Genomic DNA, 12749 nt, shown 5'->3' with positions numbered 1-12749 from the left:
TATATATTTATCTTTTAAAATTGCATACTGAAATAAGTATAAATGATGATGTGACCTGCTTCAAAAATAATGCAGGGCAAGGGGTGGGGTAAAAACAAATGAGAATATAGATAAGATTGGCTATGAGTGGATAATTGTTGAAACACGGGAGGTTATTATATTACCCTTTCTGCTTTTAAGTATGTAAAAAAACTGATGTGAGCTCAAAACAGCATACCAATCTTCCAATTAAAAAGCTCCTATATGTTAGGATTACCCACATTGTTTATATTGGTAATGTCCGCTGACAAAAAAAAAAAAAGGGACATAGGTAAGCATGTTCTACTGAATGTCAATGAAAATTAAAATATAACCTATAAACACCTGACTAATGAATTTAGGGAGTTTACATTGTCTTGTCATCAAACTCTGTAGAGTAAGTTCAAAGGGCTGTAAATTGTTTTTTACTTCCTAACCAAAAGACCAACTTATGAAAATAACTTTAGGAGCTTGTCACTAACAAATAGATTTACTGTACATTCTTTTAATTATTTCACAAGTGATGAGCAAATTTTGTGACAAGATTGGTCAGAATAAATTTAAAAAGTAGGGCTCCAGTTACATATAAGCTATTTTCATTTTTTCCCCCAGAAATACTGATTATAAGCAGCTCTGGATGAATACATATACCAAAACATAACATCAAGATAATGGAAAAAAACCCATTAGGTAAATATCTCTCCACTTATCTTCAAGAAAAATTCAGACCTTTGCCAATGTAATATTGGTTATCAGATATTTCAGGTTAAGGATGTGACAATAAGATACATGCAATTTCCAACCTGAATTAGTCTCTATGTTGCCCTCAAGATATACACACATCCCCAAAACTCACATATTTTCATAACCAAATTATACAGTCAGATTGTTTCTTATAAGCTAAATAGGAAAATCCTTTATCAGACCATACATCTTGTTTGTTATCTGGAGCATATCATCACTGTATCAGAAGAGTTGGGAATGAGGTGACATTTACTGAAAACCTACTGGGTTTCTGGATTACTCCTTCTCCGACTACCTAGATAATTGGTCTCTGTCATTTAGTTACAATGGAAATATCACCTCCCTGAGAAAACTTCCTTGAATCTCCCCCTTACTACTGTGGAGTAGATTCTGTACTACCCACTTCATAACACTTTCCACAATTACATTTATGTAATAAATACTTACATAATTTTTAAAAATATATGTCTTTCCCACTGGGCTACAAAATCCAACAGGTCAGAGATCACGTCAGTCTTGCTCACCACTGTATTCCCAGTCCCTTGTACAGCATCTGGTGCATTGATTACCAACCCTAGCTACACATGGATCATCTGAAATCTTTAGAAAATACTGATGCCCGGACTCTACTGTTAGAGGTTCTAACTAATGTACTTGGTAGAAATGGGGTGGAGAACAGAAGTTGGTAGTTTTTAAAACCACCAAGGGGATTCTGACAGGCAGTCAAGGTTTAGAGTCCTGACTACGAGGGTAGATTCAATTGAAAAATATGTAAAGCCCTCCAGATACCTCCAAAGACTACAGATTACGTATATCATTTGGTGATTTGGTGTCATTTTCACTTGCTAAAGCTATAAAATAATGACATTAATAGGAATTTTGATGTGGAATCAAAGAGATATTGAGGTTTTCCTAAAAATCAAAATTAGAGAAGAGAATCACAGTTGGAAAGTACTCTAATTCATGACAGAACTGTGCTATAAATATTATAAGTAATTGTGACCTCTTTTCTTGGACTTCCCTCTGTGCAAGGACTGTTCTCATGTTACTTTAAGGACTCCTGGAAACTTTATTAAGTATCACTATGCCTTATTTTATAAAATCTATTTGGCATCCCAGGCCACTGCCTCTGTGTGTCCCAACCACACCAGCCTCAGTGCTAAAGCTAAATAACATCTCTGTATCTTACTCTTCTTTTAAAACCCTTGGTAATCACTCCTTTCCTCTTTGCTTTGGCAATATTATACCCTCCTATTTCTTTCCTAGCCCTGTGAATACCCCTTCTTCTGCTCCTTTGCAGGTTTCTCTTCTACTAGCCCTGTAAATATCAGATTCACGATTCTTAAGTTTTCTTTTTCATTTTCATCTTCTTGGGTAAAAGCATCACCTACCAGGACCATCTACATGCCAACCACATTCAAGACTCTTGTTCTCTAAATCCAACTATTACTGAATATTTCCACTTGTATATCCAAACAAAAAGGAAAAAATCATTTTCTCCTCTAGGTCCCCTAACTCAGTGGTGCCATCATCCTAACTAGCTGCCAAGGTCAGATTCCAGTTTCTGTAACAGCTCTCAAATCCATCCCTTTTTCCATATCCACCACCTCCATGCCAGGTGAGATGCCTGAATTGCCAGAGCAACCTCCTAACCAGCTTCAGTGCTGTGGGCTTATACCCTTCTCATCCATTCACCACATGGAAGACAAAGTCATCTTTTAAAAAATAAATCTCATTGGGTCTTTCTCTTGTTTAGAACTTCTAATGGATCCGCAACACCTGCTGGATAAAGCCCAAATCCCCTGAAGCATCAGCTACCAAACAAAGTCCATTCAGACTCTATCAACTCCGATCATGCTCTAAGCTCCAGCCACACAGAATTCAGTGGGTTTCTCTTGCTTGAAATCCATTACACATCCTGCCTTTTCTTCCTGGACTGGTTTTCATTTCTTTCTTCTTTCCCACCTCTTTCAATCGGCCAATACAGATACCCTACAGATCTCTGAAAATATGTGGCATTTTCTTCAAATCTTGGACTACCACTTCTGTGACCTCAAAATTCCGGATCAAATTACTAGGTGCTACTGTGGCACTTGGAAATTCCCAGGCTTAAAAGTAGCACACTATTCTACTGCTCATTTTCCACATCCCTCTCCCCTGCTATTTTGGAAGCCTCATGTGACCCAGGTTCTTGTCTGTCATACCGACCACTGTATCCTTAGCACCCAACAGTGGCTGACACACAGTATTCAGGGCATTCAGTGTTTGTGAATGCAGCTGGGAATTCTTCCTTCAAACTTACCTTGAGGTCTTTGCAAAGGGTGGTCCTTTTTTCAGGCTGCAGGGGGCCCAGAAGGCTACTCCACATCCTTCCAGCTCTTGGCTTACATGGAACCTTCTCTGAGATAACCAGCCATCTAAAACATTCTCCTTGGTTCTCCTCCCTCATAATACCATTATTTTCCTGTATTATCACTTGGCACCCCTTCGTATTGGGTTAATTACATGTTTAATCCACTGTGGGTAGGGACCATGTCTGTTTTATTCCCCAGTATCTATCTGTACTTAGCATAGTGCCTGGTGTATAGCAGGGTTCAACATACATTTGAAAAAATAACAAGTGGACTATTAGCATTCATCAAAGACTAATATCATTTCTAATATCAGGTTGCTTCTCACAAAAGTTTGTCTCCTAAACCAAATCTTTGTCAGTACTTCCTGTCAGCCACAATAACAGACACATTTAAAGAGTCTTCTGTTCTGTTACTCTGCTATAATGCTAACCCGGGAGGGGGGGGAGGATGGGGAGAGGAGAATACCCACCACAGATAGAGATATCAAGAAAAATAACTAATCATTCCTTAATTATTAAGTGTTCCCAAAATATGTTAAAATGACAATAAGAAGTGGCATAATGCATCAGAAGAGAACAGCCTTGCCTTTCAGATCTTGTATATAGCCCTCTTTGCATCTGTGCATAAGCTGAAGGATCCATCTGTGTTGAGCTCCAATACACTGCCAAGCAGGGTCACCAGGTGCATGAAGGTCAGACAGGTACCTGAAAAAGCAAGGCCAAGGCTGACCAAGTAGGCTTCCTCTACACAGCCATAAATAAGGATAAAAGGAAAGTTAACCTATTTCAAAATCATCACTTTTTTTAAGAAAGCCTAAAGTTTTATCAATTAGTAAAACAGTTGTCGATCTGTCTCTAATATTTAGTTCTAAATGAAAACAGATTCAAATTTCTTTTCATGAAATGAAACAACAATAAAGCTATATTTTATAAAACTAGGACTTTTTATAAAGACAAAGAAGATAAACATAATTTATGATGATTCAACATACTAATGAGAACTTACCTTTTTATGTATTTACATTTAATTCACAGAGTGTTTCTACTTAGTTCTGTAATTATATAAAACTCAGGTGGGAGACAGCACAAAACACCTGGTGAATATTATTTTTGATTTCAGGGTTGTTTTTTTTTAATTCCTTTCTGTTCTAAAATATGGCCACTAGATGGCACAATGACACTGTTTTCTAGACAAGCTAAACAAGGGTTAACTGAAACGTAAAGCCACTTTATTACATGAAAGAGATTAGGTGACAACAAGCACTTACCTCTAAAGTCTAAATCCTAATCCATGACTGAGAAAATGTTTTTCTAGTAAATATAGCATAGATGGGCATTTTTAATAGTTGTAATATAGTTCTTCAAATATTTAAAGTGATCTTTGTACAGAAAATATCCAAACCCAGATAGACAACTGAAAGAGATTTCAGTTGAAAAATTTCTGCCAAATACCATCCACGATTTGGTGCTCAGCCCTCACAAAATGTATAAATATAACACGTTAAATCAAATTAAATCAACTCCAAAAGTTGAATTTATTGTCCTAAAATTACTCTTAGACAATCAGCTGCCTATTAAAGGTTTTTGTTCGATGATAAATTTTAATTAATGGTTAGAAGCTGTGACCTCTAGCCAAATGTTAATAACTCAGAGAATCATCTGATACTTCTCTCCTACCATTTGTAGGTCTGGGTATCTCCTCACTCATAGACATCTCAATTAGCAGCTAATTAAAGGAGAAACATTTTGTAGTAAGTTAGCAATAAATACAATGTTGAGAAGAAATCTCATATCACATTTAGGAACTATCCATCCTGACCTTGACTTTCCAGACTAACGAAGACAACCTAGATTCTGAGAAGAGCTGGGTATTTGACTGTCCTGCAAAAAGGCCCCTTAAACAGCTTGGCACCCACTGCGCTAGAACAGCCCTGAGAGCTAGCCCTTCTCTTCCTCCCTGTGACTCTCTATTTACAGGCTACAAATAAGCTGTGTCTGTACAAGAGTGACAAATCGGTTAATAGTATCCCTAGAAGAAATCTACAGTCTAACAAATTACATTTAGCTTGGCATAAATAATGCACTTCAAAGCTTTCAAAACCCAATCAGATTCTACCTTTCTCACAAGACTTCCCTCTTTTATCCACTGGAAGATAAACATGACAAATAGTATGTTGTGTCACTTCTCAAAAAAACATGTGATTTTATTCTCTCTTGCCAGGGAGACTTGGTCTTATCATTCTCCTTAGTTAGGCTTGTTTTGCCTCCAAAATACTTCTGCAACACTTTCTCCTAACACTTTCAACTCATATAACATCCTCAGATTTGTATTAGTTGTAAAATATAGGAAAGCTGCTTCCTTCTAATTTTTAAACTATTGAGTAAGAATATAGATGATCCATTTACAAGGGGTCTTTCTCAAGCAAAAGAAATCAGTAAGTATTTTTTGCTTAGTAACTTTTAAAACTGTAAGCTCTTTAGTATGGTGACTAACTCCTTGCAAAATTTAATAATAATCCTCTTTCCATTGTCTTATTAATGGGTATTACATTAAAAGTTTTATAACGAAAGATAAACATGTTCTCTCAGAAATTCCAGTGTTTCAATTTAAACGTACAACATGTGCTAGGTTTTTCCTTGGTTAAATTACTTAATCCACTAAGTTTCTTCTTTTCTTTTCGTAAGTAGTTATAAATAAGTACTAGTAGTTTCACTTCAAAAATATTTGTTTAGAATATGATACATGTTTATTGCCATTTCTTTTAAAGCTGTGTATTAATGAACACTTTTTAAAATACTTTTTTGAGGAAAAATATGTTAATGATGAGTATAGGCTCAATATTTTAAATTTTAAGAAGTAAAGTTTTTAGTCACATTCTGACATTATTTTTAACAATCACCAGGGATAGGATCACACTGACATGGGAAGAAGTATATGAAACTTTGCCTCTTGCTAAAAAAGAAAACAAAGGTTAAAACAGAATGAGGAGACCAAAAATAATCAGAAAGCTTTTAATTCAATAAAACAGAATAAAAGACAACACAGTAGTGACTTGATTTTCATTCACACCATGCATAGTTTCAATTATATAAGAGAACAAATAGAGATACATTTTTTATTGATGAGAAAGCTGTCTCTATAGCAGTAAGATACCATACCTATCATCGTAGATAGCAAAGTCCAACAGATATCTGACCTGGTTGTAATGTTACTTTTCCTATTTATTAATAACTAAAAACTTAATTCAAATAAGAAAAATAGAATTGCTTAAACTTTTTCAAATTTCATCAAAAATAAAATGATTAAAAAATAAATGAACTGCTAGGCATTGTTATTGACCTTTTTATACTTTTTCCTTTAAAATAACAGGAAAAAAAGCATTTAAATAGGTCATTAAAAAAATCTTTTTTAACACCTACTGCCTTTTAAATGCTATCCAGTAGGTTAACCAGTTATAAGAACTACACATTAGTTATCTAATAACAGTAATTCACTACATAAAGATATTATACACTCAATAAGATTTAACACATTATGATCAGAAAATTTAATAGGATAAATATCAACAATAAAATAAATACAAAGAATAACCAGCAGAACACAGATGAAATATTAACCAACTATATCCTGGACAAAACAACTAACAATCCCAGAACTCTGTCTCTCTATATGTAAAAAAAAAAAAAAAAAAAAAAGTGCCCTGGCAGGTGTGGTTCAGTGGACTAAGTGCCAGCCTGTGAACCAAAGGGTCACCGGTTTGATTCCTAGTCAGGGTACATGCCTGGGTTTGGGACAGGTCCCCAGTGGGGGGCGGGCAAGGGGCAACGACACATTGGTGTTTTTCTTTCTCCTTCCCTTCCCTACTCTTCCCCTAAAAATTAATCAATAAAATCTTTAAAAAATACATTTCTTTCTTATGAAGGTAGCTTAGAGAAAATCAAAATAGACCCTGAAAGCAGGTAAGCTGGAGTCCCATTACTTACTAGCTGTGTGTATTGAACAAGCAGTAACAACACCTGAGGCTCAGTCTCCTCACCAGTATAACGGGCGTAATACAAATGCCCGTAGTGATGACTGGGAGGGTCAGAAACGATAAACATAGTGCAAGTTGCATAATGTCTGGGCACACTGCAGATGAGGGATAGTGGCAGTAATCAATTTTAGTGTTCTCTATTCCACTGAGAAGGCTTCCTCTCCCTTTCCTGTTCAGCAACATGAATATGCTGACAATGACAATGGCTCATGGTCCTGCTGTGCTCTTGCATCACAAGGAACACATGTCTGAATGGTGACCCTCTGCAAGTGCAAACAAATCAGTGGTTTTCAGTCCAGACCCTCTTTCCTTACCTGGAAATTATTTTCAATATATGTAGTCTATTATCAACTAATGAATATTCAACAAAGTTCATTAATTAAAGAGGAAGGGTATTAAGTCTGAAAAATAATAGCTTATTCTGAGAACAAAGGTCGTATTCAAAATATGACAGCAGAAAATAAAGTTCATATTTTTAAATCAATGATATAAAAGCTTAAATTTATATGCTTTGTCTTCAAATCCTGACATAAACACTATATATATATAGTGTATGTGTGTATATATATGTATATATATAATATATTAACTACTTATGCACCTGGTGCTATATTAAATTCTTAAAGGTATTCTTGATTCCCTGTGCAACTACCCTGAGATGTAGATTGTGTTAGCATGTCCATTTCACAAGTGAATAAAAAACTGAAAAAGAAAATTCAAGTCACCCAAAGTGAACAGCTAGCTCCCATTATGCGACACTGCTTCTTTCTAAAGAAAGTCTTAACATATCCTATGTGTCCATCACCTTCCATATTACTGCTATTTTTTAAAAACTTTACCACTTTCTCTCCAAGACCAAAACCTTTCAGAATTTTCTCCACTGTTGAGCCATGACCCACTTTTGTGTCATGAAGAATTTCCCATATAGTGTGTGACAATGTTGTGCTCTCAACCATACAGGGAGTTCCTGCCTTGTGGCCTGAGGATGCCTACAAGGTGCAACACCCAAACCATCCCGCTAGGTTAGGTAAGCCCTTGCTGAGGAGGAGGAAGAGGTGACTAAGCAATGATGCTACTTTTCCTTTCCTCAAACAGGCAGAGTTTTCTTGCCCTTAAAAAGTACTTACAATTAAAAAATAATAATTTAAAAAAGTGAGTACTTACAAATTTATTAGTATACAAAAGAGTTTTGGTGTCCTATACTAGGTACTTCTAAGTATCTTCGCTTTCATAATTTCATCAATCTCCTGATTCCTCCCCAATTAGCTCTAAGAGATAGATAAAGTATCCAGTAGTATACAGACATATGCGATTTGTGAAAATTCTTGCAGCAAGTTTACCTTATATACCGTTTTTGGTCATGTAAGGTTGATGGTGTCTCAAGCAATTTATCCAGAAGTAATTCTCTTAAAGCTTCAATCCGTGTTTCTATTTCAGCATAATCTATTTTCAAAAAAGAAACAAATATACAGGATTTACAGAATGGAAATTTACAATCAAGTTATGGAAAGCAGAACTGTAGTTGCCTTGACTGAGAAGAGACTCAAAGGGACTTTCTGGAGAGACGAAAACGTTCTATCTGGGGTGCGGGTTACAGGGGTGTATACATTTTTCTGTGCATTTCACTAAATGTAAATTAACTACTATAAAAATAAAATAAAGTATTCTGAGTCCTTAAGAGTTAGGACTTACAAATAATAAAGCCCTGTGATATTGCTCCTAGTTGATAATGTATTACCATAGGGCATTTTCTAGGCTTTTCTTACTGTTTTATTTTCTGTACCTGGCATTAGAGGTTATTTCAAAAACTGTTTACTTTGTAGGGTTAGAATTCAAAAATATACCAATGTTTCTGAAGAGGAAAGATTAAATGTAGGTTTCCATCTCTATAAAATATATATAATTGATTCTTTCCAATAAAATAGATTTTTAATAACATCATGGTTAATAAGTGGCAAAGAATGTCTAAGAATAACCTATTCTATAATGTGGTTGCTCATTTCACTTCATCTTAGCAAGAAAAGCCATAGTTATTTTTGAGGTAACTGTTTTACATTTTAAAAAGAGCACCCTACAAACAAAAACTAAAATGCATGTAATATCCTTTGTAGAATACATCCTGCATTCTTCCTGTAAATGGAAAGATCTAAAAGCAATAGACAAATCTTACATTTCTTGAAAACTTGCACCTCCGTTTTCCCAAAGAGTGACTTGGCCTTTTCATAATCATTAATAACCACATCATAATCACCCTTAAAAAAAAAAAAACATTTTGGAGACTGTCAGTAAAGTATAATGAAGACATTTAGTTAAGAAAAAAATCTCAACAACTCTTTAAAATTTGTGATATTTATAACCATAGGTACATAAACATATACTCTACCTTTTGAATATTCCTTTCAATATTTAGAGGAAGGTTGAAAAGAAACTTAAATCGCTGGAGCACATTGAGGGCATTTCTAGTAGAATCTGCCTTGTCCTTTCGACCTAATACTTCTTGAAATAATGTGTCCGCAGTATTACTTGCCCCTATTTAAAAAACAACCAAACTAAGATAAAAATTGATTTTATTCATAAAATGTATAACTGGACAGAAGAAAACAAAATGTTAGACTGCTATTGTAGCTTTACACTAAAACTCAATAGATTTTTTCAAAAGTTAGCTGTAAGGGAGATATTTTGTTAAAACAGAACTTCCATTTTGTCTGCTAAATGTTTTCTTAGGCTAAGAATGGTATCCAATTAAAAATAAGCATATTTACCATGCCCACATAAATTTTCTTATGTGAAGATACTTTTATTTTTAGTCACTCTTCTAAATTTCATAGCAACCATGGGCCCTTAGGTTACTTCATAATTCAGATAAGTTAAAACACACATGTACACATATGTGCAAACATACACACACTAGTTAAATTCCCTGAATTCCATATCTACATATGTGGTAATATACAAAACAAGGAAAACACTTTTCAGAGAAGTTGTTCAAAAGAAATATTTTACCACCAATCCTATTTTTTGGTAAAATTATCTCTTTTAAAATGGCAAACTTTAACATATCATTAATGAATGTTCCTTGTATCAGCTAATTCTTATAATATTATATACAAACTGGACATTTTATATATTTTTTTAACCTAAAAGACCTCAAACTATAGGAATTACTGTAATGAAAGAGTTGTTTTATCTAAAGCAAAATTTACTGTGGTCTAAAATAGTTAAACTTTTTCAACTTATGAATTATTTTTAATTAGCCACAAGAAAATGGGAGAGAAAGAATAAACTGTTTTCAACTGTTTGATCACTGCACATAAAAAGTTTCTACATTATCTGGTCTAGTGACAAAACTTTAAGCAAAGATGAAAAAATTACCTCAGTCTCACTGGGTGGCTTGCATGCCATATTCTCAACTCCACATTGTGGGTGGCCTGATCCTGTTAAAAGTCATCTTTATAACTAATTGTTTTATCTAAATATTGTTTAAATTCTGTTGAAATTTTAAAAGCCTGATATAAAGACCTTGTTTTGTCAAAATAGCTGCTTTCACCACACTCTATTTAATGTTGAATACTAAATTTCTGCTATAATAAGAAAAACATACTCTCTTCTTGCCACCAAACCACACAACGGTGGCTGAATGAATGTGAAATCTGATTAGGGTTAAAACTTTTTCTTCAAAGAAAATAATTGTTTTGTCATATAAAAAATAATCTTCATAATCATAAATAAATTGATCCATGAAAGTGATTAAGTATTTTTAAAAGGTTGATTACTTATGTGTGAGCTGTGGATACTAAATCTCTAAGCACTTATATATAACAAAGGAATTTAAAGCCAAATGTACAAGAGTTCAAAATTAGATTTTTCTCATCTTATTTTAAAGATAATAAAATATACCAACTAACAATTTTAGCTCCTCTGAAAAGTAGGAAAACAAGTATAGGTAGAAAATTCACTTATAAGTAAATAAAATATAAACATTTTATGGAGAAAATTTTAGGCAGAAATTATAAACTATACAATTATAATTTACATAGAAATGTATGTATATATGGAGAATTTCAATTTCGGCACACAGAAAAATTATACATTATAAAATTATAATTTTAATGTATAGATAATTTCTGTTCAAAAGTTATTATTCTGTTGTGAATTCTACTACATTCACAATAAAATTTTGAGAGTTCATAACTAGACAATTATATCTAGTAATAAAATAAATGAGAGCAGTGAAACCAAGATTTGGGCAAACAGATAAAAATCATCAGCAGCTCACAAAATACATTTTATGTCTTTATTCTCTAGGGTCACTAATAAGAATATGAAATTGGGTGGGAAGCATGCAATGTTGCATTATAAAGTTGCACCTGAAATTTATGTTATCAACCAATGTTACCCCAATAAATTAATTTTTTTTTAAAGAAAGAAAATGAAGCTACTGAATTCAGCAGTGTTGTTCACATGTGAGGGACACCACAAACAAGCCATTAGTCAGGCATTTCACAACAATCGCTCTTAGCACCAATCCATCCACGTCCTCACTCCACCTTCTTAGACCTAAACACCCAATTTCTATGGCAGCTGGCAGGAGTTTGAACATCCAGGGTATAACCACAGAACAAATCTAACTGAAAGACATGGCAATGAAAATTGTAACTTGGGTCGTGAGGTTTGCAGAACAAGTCCTGATCTTAAAACTACTAGCCCCAAACAAGTCTAGACCTGAAAATTGGTCCTTTTTCAACACCAGCTCACTGGAGAGTGACTGTCATTTTCATAGTCACAGAGGTACCCCGAGCACTAACAGCAATGCTGCTATAATAACATTGTGGCTGCCACTGTTTAGTTGGGCTAACTGAACAATAAAATTTTCCTCAGTGTAAGATGGGACAACATGGATGGGCATTGAGGACATTATGCTAAGTAAACTAAGTCAGACACAGAGAAAGACAAATACTGCATGGTATCACTTACATGTAGACTCTAAAACAGGCAAACTCATAGAAACAGAAAGTAGAATGGTGGTGACCAGGGGCTGAGGGACGGGGGTGGAGAAAGTGGAGAGGTGTTGATCAAAGGGTAAAAAATTCCAGTAAGAGTAAGTTCTGGGGATCTAATTAATGATAACCGTGTGACACACCTGAAAGCTGCTAAGAGTAAATCTCAAATGTTCTCACTACAAAAAAGAAATGCAATTATGTGAAGTGATGAAGGTGTTAGCTAATGCTAATGTGGTAATCATACTGCACTATAAAAGTGTATCAAATTAGCACATTGTACACAATGTTATATGTCGATTTTATTTCAATAAAGCTGGGGGGAAAACATGGGAAGAAAAATCACTGCAGTACTGCACACTAACCAATCAAACTCATTCCTTCTCATTTAGCTTATCCTTAACAATGAAAAAAATTTTAATTATGTCAGGAACTTGTGTTATCTAGAAAAACTAGTCATGTAATTCTAATGCTGTCTTACAATTTCAAGCATGCTTGTTTAAAGTAAACATGCTTTCTCTTACTTCGAAGTGACCCTTATTGGTCCTTTTCATGGCACCAACACTTGAGACAGTATAACATGAAAGTGATTTTTAGTCTGTG

The 12749-nt window shown here is 34.3% G+C and overlaps 1 protein-coding gene across 9 annotated transcripts in view; it reads right to left on the bottom strand.

Moving 5' to 3' along the window:
• The window catches only part of EXOC2 (exocyst complex component 2), a 254795-nt gene that overhangs the window by 126322 nt on the left and 115724 nt on the right, over nucleotides 1–12749 (bottom strand). For all 9 annotated transcript variants that reach the window (XM_045189117.2, XM_045189121.2, XM_045189122.2 and 6 more), the window contains 4 exons: nucleotides 9533–9678; nucleotides 9320–9401; nucleotides 8490–8592; nucleotides 3702–3820 (listed from right to left, as the gene is read on the bottom strand). In XM_045189117.2, the coding sequence (XP_045045052.1) occupies nucleotides 3702–3820; nucleotides 8490–8592; nucleotides 9320–9401; nucleotides 9533–9678 (450 nt within the window). The remainder of the gene's footprint in view (nucleotides 1–3701; nucleotides 3821–8489; nucleotides 8593–9319; nucleotides 9402–9532; nucleotides 9679–12749) is intronic.

The sequence above is a fragment of the Desmodus rotundus genome, chromosome 3, assembly GCF_022682495.2.
Source record: "Desmodus rotundus isolate HL8 chromosome 3, HLdesRot8A.1, whole genome shotgun sequence".
In the NCBI taxonomy this organism is placed as follows: domain Eukaryota; kingdom Metazoa; phylum Chordata; class Mammalia; order Chiroptera; family Phyllostomidae; genus Desmodus; species Desmodus rotundus.
The sequence above is the reverse complement of the archived record's forward strand: the minus strand, read 5'-3'. Positions and strand labels throughout refer to the sequence as shown.